The sequence below is a fragment of the Sus scrofa genome, chromosome 18 (assembly GCF_000003025.6).
Source record: "Sus scrofa isolate TJ Tabasco breed Duroc chromosome 18, Sscrofa11.1, whole genome shotgun sequence".
Classification (NCBI taxonomy): Eukaryota; Metazoa; Chordata; class Mammalia; order Artiodactyla; family Suidae; genus Sus; species Sus scrofa.
In genome coordinates, this window is record NC_010460.4 from 15,269,096 (window position 1) to 15,287,897 (window position 18,802).

The following is an 18,802-nucleotide window of genomic DNA, read 5'->3' on the forward strand; positions in this document are numbered from 1 at the left end:
CACCACACCAAAAACCTATAAAAATGAAAAGACAGAGAACTATAACTCAGATGAGGGAGAAAGAAAAAGCACCAGAAAAATAGCTAAGTGATCAGGAGATTCTCAGCCTCCAGGAAAAAGACTTTAGACTGTTGATGCTGAAGATGATACAAGACATTGGAAATAAGCTGGAGGCAAAGATGGATAATTTACAGGAAACACTGAGCAAAGAGATACAAGAAATAAAACTTAAACAAGAAGAGATGTGAAATACAATAACTGAAAGAAAAAATTCATTAGAAGCAGCTAACAGCAGAATACAAGAGGCAGAAGAACGAATAAGTGAGGTGGAGGACAGATTTGTGGAAATCGCAGAGGAGGAACAGAAAAGAGAAAAAAGATTGAAAACAGATGAAGAAAAGTCTCAGGGAACTCTGGGACAATGTTAAACGCACCAACATCCATATTATAGGGGTGCCAGAAGGAGAAGAGAGAGAGAAAGGGACAGAAAAAATATTCAAAGAGATAATAGCCGAAAACTTCCCTAACATGGGAAAGGAACCACTCACTCAAATCCAGGAAACGCAATGAGTACCACATAAAATAAACCCAAGGAGGAATACCCTCAGACACATATTAATCAAACTGACCAAAATTAAAGACAAAGAGAAAATACTGAAAGCATCTAGGGAAAAGAAACAAATAACATACAAGGGAACCCCGATAAGGTTACTGGCAGAATTTTCAGCAGAAACTCTGCAGGCCCAAAGGGAGTGGCATGATATACTTAATGTGATGAAAGGAAAAAACCTCCAACCAAGATTACTTTACCCAGCAAGGCTCTCATTCAGATTTGAAGGAGAAGTTTTGCCTATATTTACATGTTCTCTACTCCCAGACTCTTAAGTCTACATCAATTCAGGTTTCACTCCTACTAGTCTATAGAAACAACTCATGTGACAATCACCAACGGCCTCCATGTTGTTAAATTGATCACTCGATCAAAACTCAGTCCTAACACTGACTAAAGAGCAGCATTTGGACCAATGATCCCTCCCTCCCAGGATATCACATTCTCTTGGTCTTCCTCCTACTTCACCAATTGCTGCTACTCAGTCTCCTTTGTTGGTTTCTCCTCATCTTGCAAACTTCTTCAGGTTCCTAGTCCTCTTCTCTGCCATATTTATACTCATTCCTTTAGAGATTTCTTCTAGTCCATGGTCTAAATTACCATTTAGATCTACTACTTATATACTGATGGCTGCCAAACATCTATCTCCAGGAAAGACCTCTCCTTTGATTCATATATCCAACTACCTATCCGTATCTCCATGTGGATGTCTAACAGACACTCCAAATTTAAATCCCGATCTGCTTGCCCCTGAACCTGCAGGGTCTTCCATCTCAAGAGCTGGCAACTCCAACTTTTCACCATTCAAATGAAAAATCCTGTGTCATTTTTGATACCTTTCTTTCTCTCACTCTCTACATCCAATCTGGCAGGGAATTCTGGCTGGCTGGCCCTTCTTAATACAGTTGACCTTTGAGCAACATGGGGGTTAGGGGCACTGACTCACGCACAGATAGAAAACTACAAACTGCCATTTCTACCTCAAAAACAAAGGATTAATAAGTGACTCACTGAAGGGCAAAAAGTTGTATATTTTGGATAGGATCAGGACCCAAAACTTAGTTCCTTGGATTCCACCAGTTGTGATCTCCAACCAAACACAAAATTTTCCCCATACTTAGTTAATTTAAAGATGTGCAAAATAAAAATACAGGTACTATATTTATTGAAAAGCCCTGCATATTAGTGGACCCATGCAGTTCAAACCTGGTTTGTTCAAAAGCCAACCATACATTCAGAATTCAACCAGTTCGCACCTCCTGTGCCACCACCAACCAGTATGAGCTGTCATCAACTCTCACCTGGATTACCATATCAGGCCTTAACCCATCTCCCTGCTTCCATACTTGTCTCCACACAGCCTATTCCCAATACTTCCATTTTAAAGTACAAGTTTGATCATGCTGCTCTTAAGCATAATCCTGCAATGGCTCCTCATTTCAGAGTAGGACCCAACATCCCTACAGTGGTCTATAAGGCCCTACATGGTCTGGCCCTTTGTTTCCTTTTGGATGTCTTTCTAGTGCCCTTGTGGATCACTTTACCCCAACCACACTCTTCTTCCTGCTATTCCTGCAAAGTGTCATGCAGAGTCATGCCTTTGTCCTCTGTCAGGGCACTCTTTCCAGGTATATTATCTAACTCCCAAAACTCTTCTAGCTTTTTATCAAATTTCAACTTGACAGGGTCTACCTGGACACCCTATTTAAAACCGCAACCTGGAGTTCCCATCTTGGCTCAGAGGAAATGAATCGGACTGGCATCCACAAGGATGCAGGTTCGATCCCTGGCCTTACTCAGTGGGTTAAGGATCTGGTACTGCTGTGAGTGGTGGTGCAGACTGCAGATGTGGGTTTGATCTGGCATGGCTGTGGCTGTAGCTGGCAGCTGCAGCTCTGATGTGACCCCTAGCCTGGGAACCTCCATATGCTGTGGGTATAGCCCTAAAATAAAAAAGACAAAAATAAATAAACAAACAAACAAACAAATAAAAACTGCAACCTCCTTCTCCTATACTTCAGGCACTATTCACCCTCTTCCATTTCTCCCTGCAGTACTTACTAACTTCTAAAATTCTTTATAAGATTATGTATTAGATTTATTGTCTGTCTCCTCCCTCTCATCTCCAACAGAGTATAAACCCCATGAAAGCACTATTTTGTCTGTCTGGTTCATTGCTTTTATCTACAAACTCTTGTATAAGTAAGCAATAAGCATTTGTTGAATGAATGAAATTACAGAAACCAAGTAAATAAATAGTTTTAAGGATGGAGTAATCAACTATGCCAAAAGTAACTCAGGTCAAATAACATTCTGACAGGTTTAATAAATTTAGGTAAGAACTTCAGGGCACAGAAATAATTCAAAGTTTAGAATCACAGAACCACTGTTAATAATCTTTGAGGCTTCCTTGGAAGATGGGAGAATTCCTCAGAGCAAATGCCCTGATATTCACAAAAGAAAAGAAGGTAAATTACAGAAACTGGATGAGTTTGGAACTATAGGCAAAATTTGAGAACTGATTATTTATTTATTTTTTGCCTTTTCTAGGGCCACTTCCTGCAGCATATGGAGGTTCCCAGGCTAGGGGTCTAATCGGAGCTGTAGCCACCGGCCTACATCAGAGCCACTGCAACTTGGGATCTGAGCCGCATCTGCAACCTACATCACAGCTCACGGCAACGCTGGATCCTTAACCCACTGAGCAAGGTCGGGGATCGAACCCGCACCCTCATGGTTCCTAGTCAGATTCATTAACCACTGTGCCACAACAGGAACTCCGAGAACTGATTATTGATGATGGTTTGTCAACTCTTAGGAAGAGTTGAATGAAGACATGGTAAATTTGACTCAAGGTCAAGAGACCATGTTTTCAAGGGTAATTTGTACACTGTGTCCAAGATGAGAATTTTTAACAAAGAGTTTCGCAGGGCAGGGGGCAGTGCGTCCTAACAGTGAAGATGAGAGGATTCTAGAATAAACAAACTAAGGACTGACCATTGTTGGGTTGTACATGCCTATCTTGAGGAGACATGGGGGAGGGTTAGCTGCATTGAAAGGATCAGAACTGGAAGGACACCAGTAAGAAAGAAATCTAAGCCCCTATTAGAGTGAACGATGCAATACAGTGGGTATTGTCATACCTGGTAAGAAAAGGTAATCTTTGTCACCATCATCGTCAATATCCAAAGAAGCGCTAATCATTTGGGGGAGGGGCTTACTATTTTACTAAAAACAGTTATAAAAGGTTGACATTTTCAAAACCCTCCTATGAGGGAAGAAGTACTATTATCACTTTTTGCACATGAGAAAACAAAGGCACAGGGAAGCTAAGCAACTTTGAAAAGTCATGTAACTATTAGGTTAAAAAAAAAAGCAAGTATATAAATTTAGGTCCCAGAGACTGCTCTTGAGCTACAGTCTGGGTTTACTGTTACAAAAACATGAACCCCCGAAGTACTGAGTAATATATGGATATCAATCTCAATGGAAATCTTGAGGTGTGCCCCCCAAACTCTCAACACAGACCCTTCTCCTGTTGAACATTTTAACAAAATGACATACACAAAGAAACTAAAAGATTGCTTATAAAATCAAGAATGACACGGAATTTGGAAGAATAGTATAATTTTTTGATGATAGAATGAGGATTCAAAAATATCTCAATAGACTGAAATGATGAGATAAACAGCATTAATGGGTAAATGTGAGAACTTGAAGTTAAAAAAAAAAATCCCTATAAGGAATTCCTGTTGTGGCTCAGTGGGTTAAGAACACAACTAAGATCCAGGAGGATAAGGATTCCACCCTTGGCCTCCTTCAGTGGGTTAAGGGTCCCGTGTGGCCAAAGCTGTGGTGTAGGTCACAGATGCTTCTCGGATCTGGAGTGGCTATGGCTGAGGCGTAGGCTGGCAGCTGCAGCTCTGATTCGACCCCTAGCTGGGAACTTTCATATACTGTGGGTGTGGCATGAAGAATTAAAAAAAAAAAAAAAAACCCTACAGATACAACTGAGAAAAGATAAGGTTTTTTGGTTTTTTTTGTTTGTTTTTTTGCTTTTTAGGGCCACACTTGCGGCATATGGAAGCTCCCAGGCTAGGGGCAGAGTTGGAGCTACAGCTGCCAGCCTACACCAGAGCTGCAGCAATGCCAGATCCGAGCCATGTCTGTGACCTATACCATGGCTCATGGCAACATCAGATCCTTGACCCACTGAATGAGGCCAGGGATTGAACCCACATCCTCATGGATCCTGGTCAGGTTCGTTAACGGCTGAGCCACAACGGGAACTCTGAAAAAGGTAGTTTTAACTAGTATTTCTGCTTATATTTCCTCACTACTTACAGCCAAACAGTGGCCACGTCCTACAAATTCACCTCCTTAATGTTGCCTCATGTGCCCCTTCTCCTCCATTTTCCCCGCCTCCCCTCTAACTCAGGCCTCCACTGCCTCTCCCCCCTGCACTGCCACACTCTTGCCTTTCCAATCCATCTTGCACAAAGCACAGAAAAGTGCCCCTGAAATCCGCGCAGGTCTGCCCTGGCACTCCCTGTTTAGTTACTTTCAGGGACTCCCACTCCTCCATTTGAAAGGCCAAGTTCCTTGAGTCTGGCATTCAAGAAGCTCCATTTTGGCTTCGCCATCTTTTCCAAAACCCAAAGATGTATCAGTTGTTCTTTCTTGGTCTACTCGTCCCCACCTCATGACATTGCTCGGTTCCTTCATGCCGTCCCCTGAAAGCCTGTCTAAATCCTCCTCATTCTTCACGAAGCCTCGTTCATCGCCTTCACCAAGCCTTTTTGGCCTCTTTAAGTAATTTCTTCCTCCTACAGCATGTCATCATTGCTGTACCTTATTTTCTGTCATAAATTAAGGCTGTGGACATACATACATGTTTGATTTTTTGTCCCCTACTTTCTTCTCTATCTACCAAGAATGTAAGCTTTTCAAAGGCATAATCTGTAGCTGATGGACTTCTTTATCCCTTCACACTCAAATGCGATGAAAGGATGTAGTAAGAAGCCCTGTGTCCAGCACTGGGTTCTGCACAAGGAAGCGAGTGGTTTTGCACATCGGAACACCGGCTTGGGGTAGAGAACTTCTGTTTTAAGACACTGTCAGGCTAATGGCAGCAGAGAAAGACGAGTGGGACGGTCTGCAAACCCAGGACCCGTCAGAAACCGAACATGTCCAATTGAGGGGGAAAAACCAAAACTACTAAATGGACCACGGTAGCTATCTTCACGTATATGAAGGGCGTTCATGTGTAAGGATGAAACTGATCTGGAGTCGCCCCAGAAAAAAGAACTATGCCCAGTGGCTAGGGAGTAGCATTTCAAAATAACCTGTTCAACAGTGACCACGCTGCTTTGTGGATTTAGTAAGTTTCCCATCACTTGACAAGTTGCGAGGTAGGATCATAAATAAGGAAAAGTTGGAGTTCCCATCATGGCTCAGTGGTTAACGAACCTGACTAGCATCCATGAGGACATGGGTTCAATCCCTGGCTTTGCTCAGTGGGTTAAGGATCCAGCGTTGCCGTGAGCTGTGGTGTAGGTCACAGACGTGGCTTGGATCTGGCATTGCTGTGGCTGTGGTGTAGACTGGCAGCTACAACTCCAATTAGATCCCTAGCCTGGGAACCTCCATATGCCATGGGAGCGGCCCTAAAAAGATGAAAAAAAAAATTGTTCATCAAGAATGATAGACTCACAGACTTTGAAAAACTTATGTTTACCAAAGGGGACAGGTTGTAGGAGTGGGGCCTGGGAAGGGATGGACTGAGACTCTGAGATTGACAGATGCACACTGAGGTATAAACTTTTTAAAAGATTTCTTTAAAAATAACAACAACAACATATAAATGACCACCAGTGGAGCTTAGATGCTAAAGTCAATTTTACTATATCCTGCGCAGGGTATATAATGTCTCTATTATAATTCATAGTCACTGGCATTATTATTTGTTAGAAATTGAGTTGCTAATAATGAAATAAAAGAAGGAGAAGACATACCTTTGCTTTACTAAAAAGCTTAAATTTCAATGGAGGTTGAAATAAAGATAAAAAATATTTTTAAATATGTTATTTGACTCTCATTCGGTAGATGTGATATTGGTACAACCACTTTGGGGTTTGGTTTTGTAAAGCTGGAAATATAACTCTGTGGCCCAGATGTTCCACTCTCAGACAGCTAACCAAGAGCAAGCCTTCTTTTTTTTTTTTTTGTCTTTTTGGGGCCACACCCACAGCATATGGAAGTTTCCAAGCTAGGGGTTGAATTAGAGCTTCAGCTGCCAACCTACGCCACCCACAGCAATGCGGGATCAGATAGATACATGTCTGCGACCTATGTCATAGCTCACAGCAATGCCAGATCCTTAACCCACTGAGTGAGGCCGGGGATTGAACCCGCATCCTCATGGATACTAGTTGGGTTATTACCATTGAGCCTCAGTGGGAACGCCAAGCAAGCATTTTGCAATTTTCATTTGTGTATGTCTTAAAGGAATTCTGAAAAACCATATTCTCCTTCCCACACTTTAAAGGGAAATTTAGGATTTTCTTTTAGCATCAACTTAATGGTTACATAACATATAAGTTGTGGCACATTATCAATATTAATGCCTTAAATCACTATTTTAAAGTGCATCCAGTGGAATCTCAATACCATAGGGATTTGATAGCCTATGGTAATACCTTTAAGATATACATAAATGAGCTCTTTTTTAACAGATATTTTTCATTTTTCTCTTCAAATTTCTTATTTCTATTTCATTTCCTCACAAAGGTTTATTCTGACAGAATATTTATGCTTGAAAGTATTTTACTATTACTCTGTTTGCACTTGTCTGCAAAACATTATTTGTACAAATTAAAATCTAAAAAAGTCAAAGATTTCTTTACCAAAAGACTAAATGTTAACATATTTTATGTTTGAAGTGCCATTTGAATTAACATTTGGTACACAATGGAGTACAGAATAATTTTAACCTAAATGTATTATCATTCTTTTTTTTTAATTAAATTTTTTTGTTTGTTTTGTTTTGTTTGCTTTTTATGGATGCACCTGTGACATATGGGAGTTCCCAGGCTAGGGGTCTAACTGGAACTATAGCTGTTGGCCTACAGCACAGTCACAGCAAGGCCAGATCTGAGCTACTTCTGCCACCTACACCACAGCTCAGAGCAACACTGGATCCTTAACCTGCTGAGTGAGGCCAGGGACTGAACTCATATCGTCATGGATACTAGTTGGGTTTATCACCACTAATCCACAATGGGAACTCCCTAAAGTTTCTTCTCATGTTTTAAAAGTTTTATTGAAGTACAGTTGACTTACAATGGTGTGATAATTTCTGCTTTACAACGAAGTTATATATGTGCACACACATCCATTCTCTTTCAATCCTTTCCCCCATAGACCATCACAGAATACTGGGTAGATTTCTCTGTGCTATACAGCAAAGTCTGTGAGCCTATCATTCTTGATGAACAATTTTTTTTTTTTTTGTCTTTTTGTCTTTTTAGGGCTGCACCTATGGCGTATGGAGGTTCCCAGGCTAGGGGGCTAATAGGAGCTGTAGCTGCCAGTCTACACCACAGCCACAGCAATGCGGGATCCAAGCTGCGTCTTTGACCTACACCACAGCTCACGGCAACGCCAGATTGTTAACCCACTGAGCGAGGCCAGGGATCGAACCGGCAACCTCATGGTCCCTAGTCGGATTTGTTTCCGAGTTCGACAGGAATTCCCTTGATGAATAATTAATGAACAAAAAAAAGGTAAAATATTATTGGGAGTTCATCACTCAGTGAGATGGTTGGGTTTCTTTCCTTTACTTGATTCATGTTAACTTGTGGATAAATACCACTTATTGCTGCAGTGAAGGAGGTCAAGCATTCATCTTTGTTGTACTGCTTGGCCAGATTAATCTTCCCTCAACACTGTAGCCGGGCTTACTTAGAATGGCTCCTTATTATCTACTATTAAACATCTAAATCTCAGTTTCATTTTTTATGATTTGCTCTTACTTTTCTTTTCTTTCTTTCTTTTTTTTTTGTCTTTTTGCTTTTTCTAGGGCCGCTCCCGTGGCATATGGAGGTTCCCAGGCGAGGGGTCGAATCGGAGCTGCAGCCACCGGCCTACACCAGAGCCACAGCAACGCAGGATCCGAGCTGCATCTGCGACCTACACCACAGCTCACGGCAATGCCAGATCCTTAACCCACTGAGCAAGGTCAGGGATCGAACCCTCAACCTCATGGTTCCTAGTCGGATTTGTTAACCACTGGGCCACCACGGGAACTCCGGTCTTACTTTTCTTATTCAACATTATTGACTACTACCTTCTCCGAGGAACTCTGTTCCATTCAAACCTCCTCCTCTTCATCCCCTTCACATGTTGAATATCAGGCGTTTGTGCTGCCTCTCCATCCATGCAATGCCCCTATTTATTCTTTCCACCTCCCTGAATCTCATCTACCTTTCTAAGGTCCAACGCCTATCGCATCTTCTGTGAGAGTTTTCCTGACTCCATCACCCTGTCACTCTCACGTTTTATTCCTTCTGCTCTTAGAGTCTGTATCATGAAAGCAGTACTTGATTAGGTGCTGTACTGCACCTATCTAGCCTTAATTATATATCACATAAAATTTAGTATTTTATTACACATTCTTTTCTTCCCTAATTGTTTCAGATCTTGTCAACCAGACCATAATTTGTTCCTATTATTAGCTTTTTTATAAGAAGTGCTACGATCTTTTTCACCAGCTCAAAGAAAAGCTTTGAACCCAGAGAAAAGAAATCGGACAGAAAACTAAAGGTTTTCAAGTTCACAACAATGACTTTTCATTTCCACTGAGGCTAAAAACAGGTGTTACCATCCTTTCATGACATAAAGAAGGATACAGATCCAACATCAGGAGGAGGACATTTGTACAAACCAAAAAGAAATCACATTACAGATTATTAAGGGCTACTAAGTGTTCAGAATTGCTTTTTTTGTTTTTCCTTTTTGGCATATGGAAGCTCCTGGGCCAGGGATCGAACCCACACCACCAGAGACAATGCCAGATCCTTAATTCTCTGTGCCACAGTGGGAACATTGAAATTGCTTCACTTCAAAGGTCTTTTAGAGTAATAAGAGGGACTAATAAAGTGCTGGAATTGCCCTGAGGAGGACACATCTTATGATTCTAGACTTTCATGAAAATCGAGGCTGAACTTTATCTAAGCCACCCAAGGGCAGTCCTCATAGCTTTGTCCCTTTGTCCTTTTCATCCCTTCTGTTGCCATGACTCCTAGTCACACATGTGTCTAGGAGACTATTTCTTTAGAGCATGTTCTTATCAGGCCTCTTGATAAACTCAAGGATGAGTCCTTTTCCATCATGATGGAAAGTCAGGCTACGAAGGCAACATCACAGACCACCCCAACGGTCAAGTTCTAAATTAATGGCTAAGCTCCCAACAGAAGCTCTACCTGTAGGCTGCAGTGCAGGTGTCTTTGTATTCCTGGAGCTTCACACACACCATGTTGAGGAACTGATCCGAGTAAGCACTCAAGTCATGCATCAGGTTCATGAGGTCTTGCACTGTCTTCTCCAAAATGATTGTGCTCTGGAAGAACACAAAGACAGAGGACACAGAAACTCATGAGTATGTTGACTCAAGTGTAGGACAAGGAAGGACAACTTTAAAAGGAGGCAATCACTTAAGACACTTGGGCTTTCCTGGAAGGACATGACATGTAAAAATATTCATTAAAACGAACAACAAAATAAGCATCGTACATAGTGCTGATCTCTAAACGTGGTGTTGTTTTGTTTTAAGGGAAGGACACAGGACAGGGATTTTCAAATTGACTTCATGGAATTCTTGGCATCCACAAGACAGCTCCGCTGCTTTTCAGAAAGACAATGCATAACAGTTGGAGGCTGATTTATCGCCCCCAGGGTTCTGCTTTGAGATTAGGGACCTATGACAGGCAGCATAAAGAAAAAGCCTTCCAGGATTTGTTTTAAAAGTTTCAAAACCATCAATCTATTAAATCTATTAAGAATAACAACTAACATTTGTATTGTGCCTTACAGCTTGTAGAATGTTTTCACATATACGGCATATATTACCTCACTTGAAACTCACATAATATGCATGATAACCATGCGCATTGGGGATTCTTACAGGTGCAAAGTGCCCGGCTAGGCGTTCTACATGCTTTACCTCATTTAATTCTCTCAATACACTTACCTGAGCTGAATCCCTTAATCATCCCCAGTGTAAAGAGGAGGCAGCAGGCTTAGAAAAAGAAAGACGCAAAGCAAGGGCGCAGGGCTTTGCTCTTTTAACTCCACCGAGTTTCTGCCTCGGAAACACTTTCTCATGAAATCACAGTATTTCCTACTGTTTTTGTCTCTAGAGAAGCAGTGTCCAAATAGACTCAGATGTGCTTTTTTAAAAATTTATTTCGCTTTTTTATTTTTTTGCTTTTTAGGGCCGTACCTGCGGCACATGGAAGTTCCCAGTCTAGGGGTCTAATTGGAGCTACAGCTGCCAGCCTTACGCCACAGCCACAGCAACACCAGATCTGAGCCACGTCTGCGACCCACACCACAGCTCATGGCAACGCTGGATCCTTAACCCACTGAGCGAGGCCAGGGATCGAACCCACAACCTCATGGTTCCTAGTCGGATTTGTTTCTGCTGCGCCACGACGGGAAGTCCATAGACTCAGATGTGCTTTAAAATGGAATTAAAAGAATAGCCACAGGAAAAAAATATACCCATCTTAGAGACGCATGGTCCTGCACATTAAATCAGCATTATACCCGAAAAAAGGCATAGTCAATATATTCTAAATCTTCGATTAAGACAGTGTTGTTTAAAACCATTAGTTTACATCTCTTTTGATAGGAGTACAATTACACTGGAGTAAATATTAATGACATGCTTAGCACTTTGGGATCCTTTGGTCAGTAACTGGTTTGCTGAATATGTATTTACATAGAATTATATAAGCAACAGTAGGCTTAGCCAGAAAAGTAAGCATTAATTTTTTTTCCAGTCTGACCAGTAACCTGTAAAATAAACAATGGCATTTTATTATGCTTAACTATAGACTATGTCATAAGAGTTTGGGGTTTCTTTTGTTTTTTCCTAAAAATAAAAAGAATGGAGCAGAGAGCACAGCTTTTCTCAACACAATGGAGGATCCACATGAGTTATGAGTTTGCATGTACACGCTTATTCTGGATTACTTATTCTTAGAGGTTTCTTCCTTCCTTCTCCTCTCCTCAAAACCCCAACTGAAATAATCAGAGGGTGCAAAGGAAGGAGCAGGTATATTCTGTAAGGCAAACTTCACAGGAAACCAAATTACAGTCTCTCTAGAATCCCCACAAGTTCAACTTCCTTTTCTGTATTGATTTTAAGATTAAAGCACCGCAGCTTCATCCTGATCCATAATCCTGTTCCTCTGAATCTGTGAGTGACAGGAATTGATTCTGCTTGGCTCCATGTCCCCATGCTGCTAAGAAGAATCTAAAATCCTTGCCTTGATTAAGGACACAGGCTCTCCTACAACACGTGGACGGCAACTAATAAAAGAGTGTGGAATCCAGCCATCCTAACAAAGGCCATTTAAAGTCTAAAATACTGCAGGGAAGATGAGCAGAGGGAGGTTGCTCAGATGACCGAGAGAAAGGGCCTGGTAGCATCCCAATGATGCTACTGCTAAGTACCTCCGGGGTTGGGTAGCCCTTTCCTTCCTTGCGACTCAATCTACTCTCCTAGTAGCTAAGTAATTTGATGACTCCTCTTCTCTACTGGTCCTCATCCCTCAGCGTCTTGGTGCTTTTAGATGGAGGGAATGTTGGGTCATGGTTCCAAGTCATCTCATGTGTGTCTGTTCTTCCTGATTATATCGCCACCTACTCAAAAGTGAGGTGGCTGGTGTTTTTACCCCGAACCATCTCCCATCTTTTCCTTCCCTCACTTGTCTATAATTTCTCAGGATCTTCAGAACAACCCTACTCATAGAAATAGTCCGGATCATTTTAGCCCCTACAAATAACGTGAGGAAGGTCATACAGTTGAGGGAGGCTAGACATAGCCATCTCTGCCTTTGGAAATGTCTCTGGGTGGATTCGGTTTGGTCTGTATTTCTCCCAGTGCTGTTGGGGGACTAGAACCCTGCTGATGACAGTCCGAGTGGAAGGGGAGACTGTTAGCACACAGGAATATCCCCTGGAGATAGAGGTTTCGAGATAAACAGGAAGGACCTACAGGGACTGAGTAGAATGACATGGTTTAATTCTCATGGTTGTGCTCGACACAGAGCCTAGGTGATGCTATATGATTAGACACAATTTTCCAGCTATCTGGTTGGTTTACCTTGTCATGGCAGCACTCTGGATAATCCATCACTACATTCTCTTCAAGGAAAATGACTCTGGTAGTGTGCCAAATGATGGGTAGTTTTACAGGGGGAAAGAACGAGTTCCCATTTTCCAAGAATTTATAACAATTTCCAAATCAGTGGCTCTGACAGACAAATACTGAAAATATCAAATTTGTAATAAGGTCAACCCTATTTTTATTTATTTGATCTCTCTGGCATCACCAATGATTTATTGTCTCATTATTAATTTGGGGATATGCCAGTGCTGATGATAATGACTTCATAATAAGTAAAACCCTGGTTTTATTCATTATAATTCCTATTAAACATATCACAAGTGATTGATATTTGTTTAAAAATAACTCAATTCTCATTCCTTGCAACTTATTACCAGGTAATAAGTCTGAGCATGACATGAAAAATGAGAAAAGGAAAAAAAAAATCCCAGGATAGCGGAGGCAATAAAAATATCATTGCTATGAAAAATCAACTAGCTAAAGTTTCTTACAGATACCCCAGGAATCTAACAGAAGAAGACTGTAGACAAGGACTCGCTCTTGTGTCTGCACTCAAAAATTTTAATGAATGAATGAAGGTGATGGGACATTTAACACCTTGCCCATGGAGCCCAAGCTCTAACAGGGTATGATGACCACTGGTTCACTTCTTTGTTTACATCTTCTTCCATCACACTACAAATTCCTTTTGACCTCGGACTATCCCTTTGTGTCACTACTGCCCAGCAGCAAGGTATCTGGCATACTGCAGGTGTTCAGGAGAGGTTTGTTAGATGAATTAATGTACATTCAGAACAGGGTGAAAAGATCAATGTAGAGAATAATTATAACGCAAAATAGTGGGTCAAAACTCTGATTTGGGGGGGTTCCCTGGTGGCTTGGCAGGTTAAAGATCTGGCATTGTTTTTTTATTTTGTTCTGTTTTTTGCCTTTTCTAGGGCCGCTCCCGCGGCACATGGAGGTTCCCAGGCTAGGGGTTGAATCGGAGCCGTAGCTACCGGCCTACACCAGAGCCACAGCAATGTGGGATCTGAGCCACATCCGTGACCTACACCACAGCTCATGGCAACGCCAGATCCTTAACCCACTAAGCAAGGCCAGGGATCAAGCCCACAACCTCATGGTTCCTAGTCAGCTTCGTTAACCACTGCGTCACAACGGGAACTTTGATCTGCCATTGTTAATGCTATGGTTTGGGTCAGTGTTGTGGCTCAGATTTGATCCCTGACCCTGAAATTTCTCTCTCTCTCTCTCTCTCCCTCACACACACACACACACACACACACAGCCTGATTTGGTAAGGTGGAATCAGATCATAATTGTATCATAATTCTCATGATTCTAAAGACTGAACATTTATTATCACTAAAGGTTTTAGACTTTTCTACAAAGACATTCTTAATTTCACCTGATTTTATTATTTCTATAATGGCAACTCATAAATATATACACACAACTAAACGCACTAAAGTTTTAAGATAGATAAATAAATTTGCAATTCAGGAAGTACAAACCCAAAAAACTTTAGTTTGGAGAATGCAGTCTCTGTATGTGTGTTGTTTTAGCCCTGGAGCAGGGATGGTTAGAAATGCCACAAAGGACCTAGGGTCCTGGTTCTTTAGGAAGAATTTGAAAGAAAACATAGAGTAAAACCACACACATGCACACACGCGTGCACACACACACACACACACACACACACTAGCAACTATGGAGGGAGGGGGTTTCACAAAGGTCTGGTGATGACAACAACACTCTTTATGGGGACATATCCAACTATAAGTCACCAAAACCTGTCATGCCGTATTATTCTTCCAATTACTATCAGCTCTAAGTTGGAGTTGGTTGTAAACAACAACTATGACAATGACAGTAAATACAGAAACTGAAAGGAAATCTGCTTTCTGGTTTTTAATCTACATTTAAAAATTCATGTGATGTTTAAAATATTCTGAATGGGTTTGCTCCTTTAATAACCTAACTGTAAAAGACTATGCATCCAGGGCTTTGGTAACTTAGGAAACTGCCACTTCGACTCTCTTCCAGTCAGTCATCCCCCGCCTCACAAGTAGAGTGATCTTTTATTTATTTTAATGAATTCACTGAGGTTTTGAGGGCAGGTAACACTATTTCCATAGTTTTTTTCTTTTCTTTCTTTTTTTTAAGGGCCATACCTGCAGCATATGGAAGTTCCAGGGCTAGGGGTCGAATTGGAACTGCAGATACTGGTCTATGCCAATGCCACATCTGAGCCACATCTGCAGCCTATGCTGCAGCTTGCAGCAATGCTGGATCCTTAACCCACTGAGCGAGGCCAGGAATCAAACCCACATCCTTAAAGACATTATGTCAGGTTCTTAACCCACTGAACCACAATGGGAAATTCACAAGTAGAGTGATCTTTTAAAAAGTTATGTCTCCCATAGAAGTGATTACTTAATGTCCATATGGACAAATACATAACTTGTCCTTCATGTCTCAAAAGGCATGAACACAAGTCATCAGAGCAGATTTATTCACAATAGCTGAACAGGTAAATCAACTGTGGTACGTCCATACAACAGAATACTGCAGGGCAAAGAAAAAGGACAAAATCTCACCACACATAACAACATGGATAGATCTTCCAGACTGTGTGCGAGTGAAAAGAGTCAGACAGAAAGGAGCACAACTCTGTGATGATTTTTGTCATCCCTGTAATTCAAAAATAGGCAAAAGGAACCCCTAGCAAGGGAAGTCAGAGGAGTGGCTATCTTTGCAGGAAGTGGTCTGATGGGGAAGGAGAGAACCTTCCAGGGGCTGGAAATATCTTGAGTGGGTGGTTGTTGCAGGAATAAAAATATTAAAAATTTTTTGCCCTTGGGACTATGCACTTTACAGTTTGTAAATTTTACATCAAAAGAAAAAAATGTAAATTTCTATCTGATTATGTCTCTACCAACTTAAAGATCTTTAATGCACTAGGTCCCATAGTCTTCATACAAGCCATTGGGCCCTTCATGGAAGGGCTTCTATCTACCCCCCAAGCCTCACATTCTGCCATTTCCCCCTTGCCTCTAAGATCTGGCCGCTTCGGTTCTATATTCTTATCTCAGAGCTTTGTACCCACCTGCAAAGGTTCTGCCCCTTGTCTTCCTTTCCTAGAGTACCTTTTCTTTTTTTGGCAGTGCCTGTCACACACAGAAGTTCCCAGGTCTGGGACTGAACCTGTGCCCCAGCAGTGACCCAAGCCACAACAGTGACAATGCTGGATCCATAACCACTAGGCCACCAGGGAACTCCCTGGAGTACTTTTTCCTGTTCTTCAGGTCTCAGCTAAAAACTCCTCTGTGTGGGAAGACTCTCCCTCACCTCCATTAGGTCCTCCTGTTAGAAACACCTAGAACATATCTATCTACCTATCCATCTCCCCTTCCTCCACTTTTGGTTCTGGTTGAGAACTCAGACTAACACTCGCTGTTGGTGGAGGGGGGATACTGACTGGGAGGGACATCTGGTTAGTGGTTATATGCATGCATGTTAAATCCCAATTTTAAACAATTTATGCCCAACCATCACACAAATGAACAGGCACCCTTTCCAAAATTTGTTTGAGAATACCATCTGTAAGTGTGTAAGTCTTCTATTATAATGGTTTTCATTTAGGGGTTATTTTTAAAATGTGAAGATGTGGCAGTATTGTTAGCAATTCGATTATAGACCACTGCTATGGATGAGAACTGTTCAGAAGGATCAGAAGTCTTGTGAAGAAAGAGCTGGGAATATAAACATTAATTAAAGGGATTGTATATTTATTAAGTAAATATTTCCTCTGTGCCCAATATGAGGCTCACGGTAGGAGATAAAAAGCCAGATGAGACAAGGTCCCTGCCCTCCAATGATCACAGAGAGGAGGAGGAGACACACACGTTCACAAATAAGGACAACGAAGGGTCACAGGTGCTGTTCTCCTGGGCATCTGTATATTGTACAGCAGGGGCACAGAGGAACAAACAGTTCATTGGACCAGATTCGAAGGGGGTGGAGGGAGTCCTGAGAAAGAGGAAGTTACAACTGACCCGGGTCCTCAAAGATAAATAGCAATGTGTCAATTGACAAAGATGCAGAAAAAGCACTTTGGGTAGATGGAGCAGCATGAAGCTGAAAATCCCAGGGGATGTGGGGAATTGCATGTGCTTCTTCATGGCTGCGGTGAAGGGTGTGTGTATGTGGGGGGGCTGGGGTGAAGGGGGTGTGTGTGTGTGTGTGTGTGTGTGTGTGTGTGTGTGTGTGTGTGTGTGTGTGTGTAGAATGGGAGGGCAGGCTGAGAGAGGCAGTGAGAAGCCAAATCCTGAAGCTTCTTTTACAATACACACATACCTGGTACAAAACATTTTGAATATCCCTCTTTTCCCCTTTTCCGCTAAGAAAATATAAACAAATTAATCCAATCTGTTGTCACTTGTCATTAGATGATCAACTTCTAGTGCAGGAGGATAATTTCAAAAGGTTCCATTCTACCATTCAGAAAAGACAAATATACTAAGATAGCCAAAAGGGAAATACATTCCAAGTTCTGGCAGACTAAAGAGTTAGATGGAATTTATAAGGAGGCTTAAACAAAGAAAATATGAGGTCAAACTTTGGGCAATCAGAAAAACCATACATCCCTTCAGAATTCACAAAAGTGTTCGTAAAATTTATTTGCTAATTAAAAACTTGGAAACTGTATGTGATGTAGATTACCACTAATATTTTTTTCAGGCATTTTGGGTAGAGGATCATTTATGGTTGAATAAAATCTGCACCTAACATATCTTATAAGCACAGCTGGCTTTTTAAGAGGTTTATTGAGGGGTGTATGATTCAGAACAAAACAAAATAGCAGGGGAGGAGAAAGAATACACAACAGTTGTGCTTAATTAGGTAATATGAGATCCCAGGGGACATCTGTATTTCCCAAGGTAAGACTAGGAAATAAAGGAGTATTTGTTGACTTACATACTTCTCATCGATGTAACTCTACAGCCAGGTTATCAATTCCCCTTGGCATATAAGAGACACAGAGGACAAGGAGATCAAGGAACAGGTAAGCATTAGCATTTGCAGGAAATATTCCCAACTCCACCCTCCCAAGCCCACAGACACCACACACAAATTGCAAAAGCACTTTTTTTTTTTTTTGTCTTTTGTCTTTATAGGATTGCACCCGTGGCATATGGAGATTCTCAGGCTAGGGGTCTGATTGGAGCTGTTGCTGCCGGCCTACACCACAGCCACAGCAATGCCAGATCCGAGCCGCATCTGTGACCTACACCGCAGCTCACGGCAATGCTGGATCCTTAACCCACTGAGCAGGGCCAGGGATCGAACCCGCAACCTCATGGTTCCTAGTCAGATTCGTTTCCACTGTGCCAAGACGGGAACTCCCTCAAAAGCACATTTAGGTTACCTATCATGCAAACAACATAGTGTTACAGATTAGGAGCAAACAGAAGTATAACGGGACTAAAATTAGCAGCAACACTACAGCACTTCTTTTTTCCCAAGTCGTGTTCTTGGCATAATCTAGTTGGTATGACAGCATTTAGAGCAGGCAACAAGTGGTATTCCAAGAGAGTCCAAAGACAACGTAGGAGAGCAGGAGGTGGGGAGCCTGCACTGGGATCTAGAGGGGGGATTGGATATATGGAAAGAAGGAGACAAGGCACTTCAGGCTAGAGGAAAGAGGCAGGCTACGGCTGGGGATGAGGTGAAAGCTGTCTCAAGCAAAGAGAAGACAAGGGTGGTTGGCGGAG

General features: G+C 41.8%; 1 protein-coding gene across 1 annotated transcript in view; it reads right to left on the reverse strand.

Moving 5' to 3' along the window:
* Window positions 1–18,802, reverse strand: part of EXOC4 (exocyst complex component 4) — an 801,583-nt gene that overhangs the window by 163,944 nt on the left and 618,837 nt on the right. Inside the window, exon 12 of the mRNA XM_021078821.1 lies at window positions 10,093–10,229. Within this exon, the coding sequence (XP_020934480.1) occupies window positions 10,093–10,229 (137 nt within the window). The remainder of the gene's footprint in view (window positions 1–10,092; window positions 10,230–18,802) is intronic.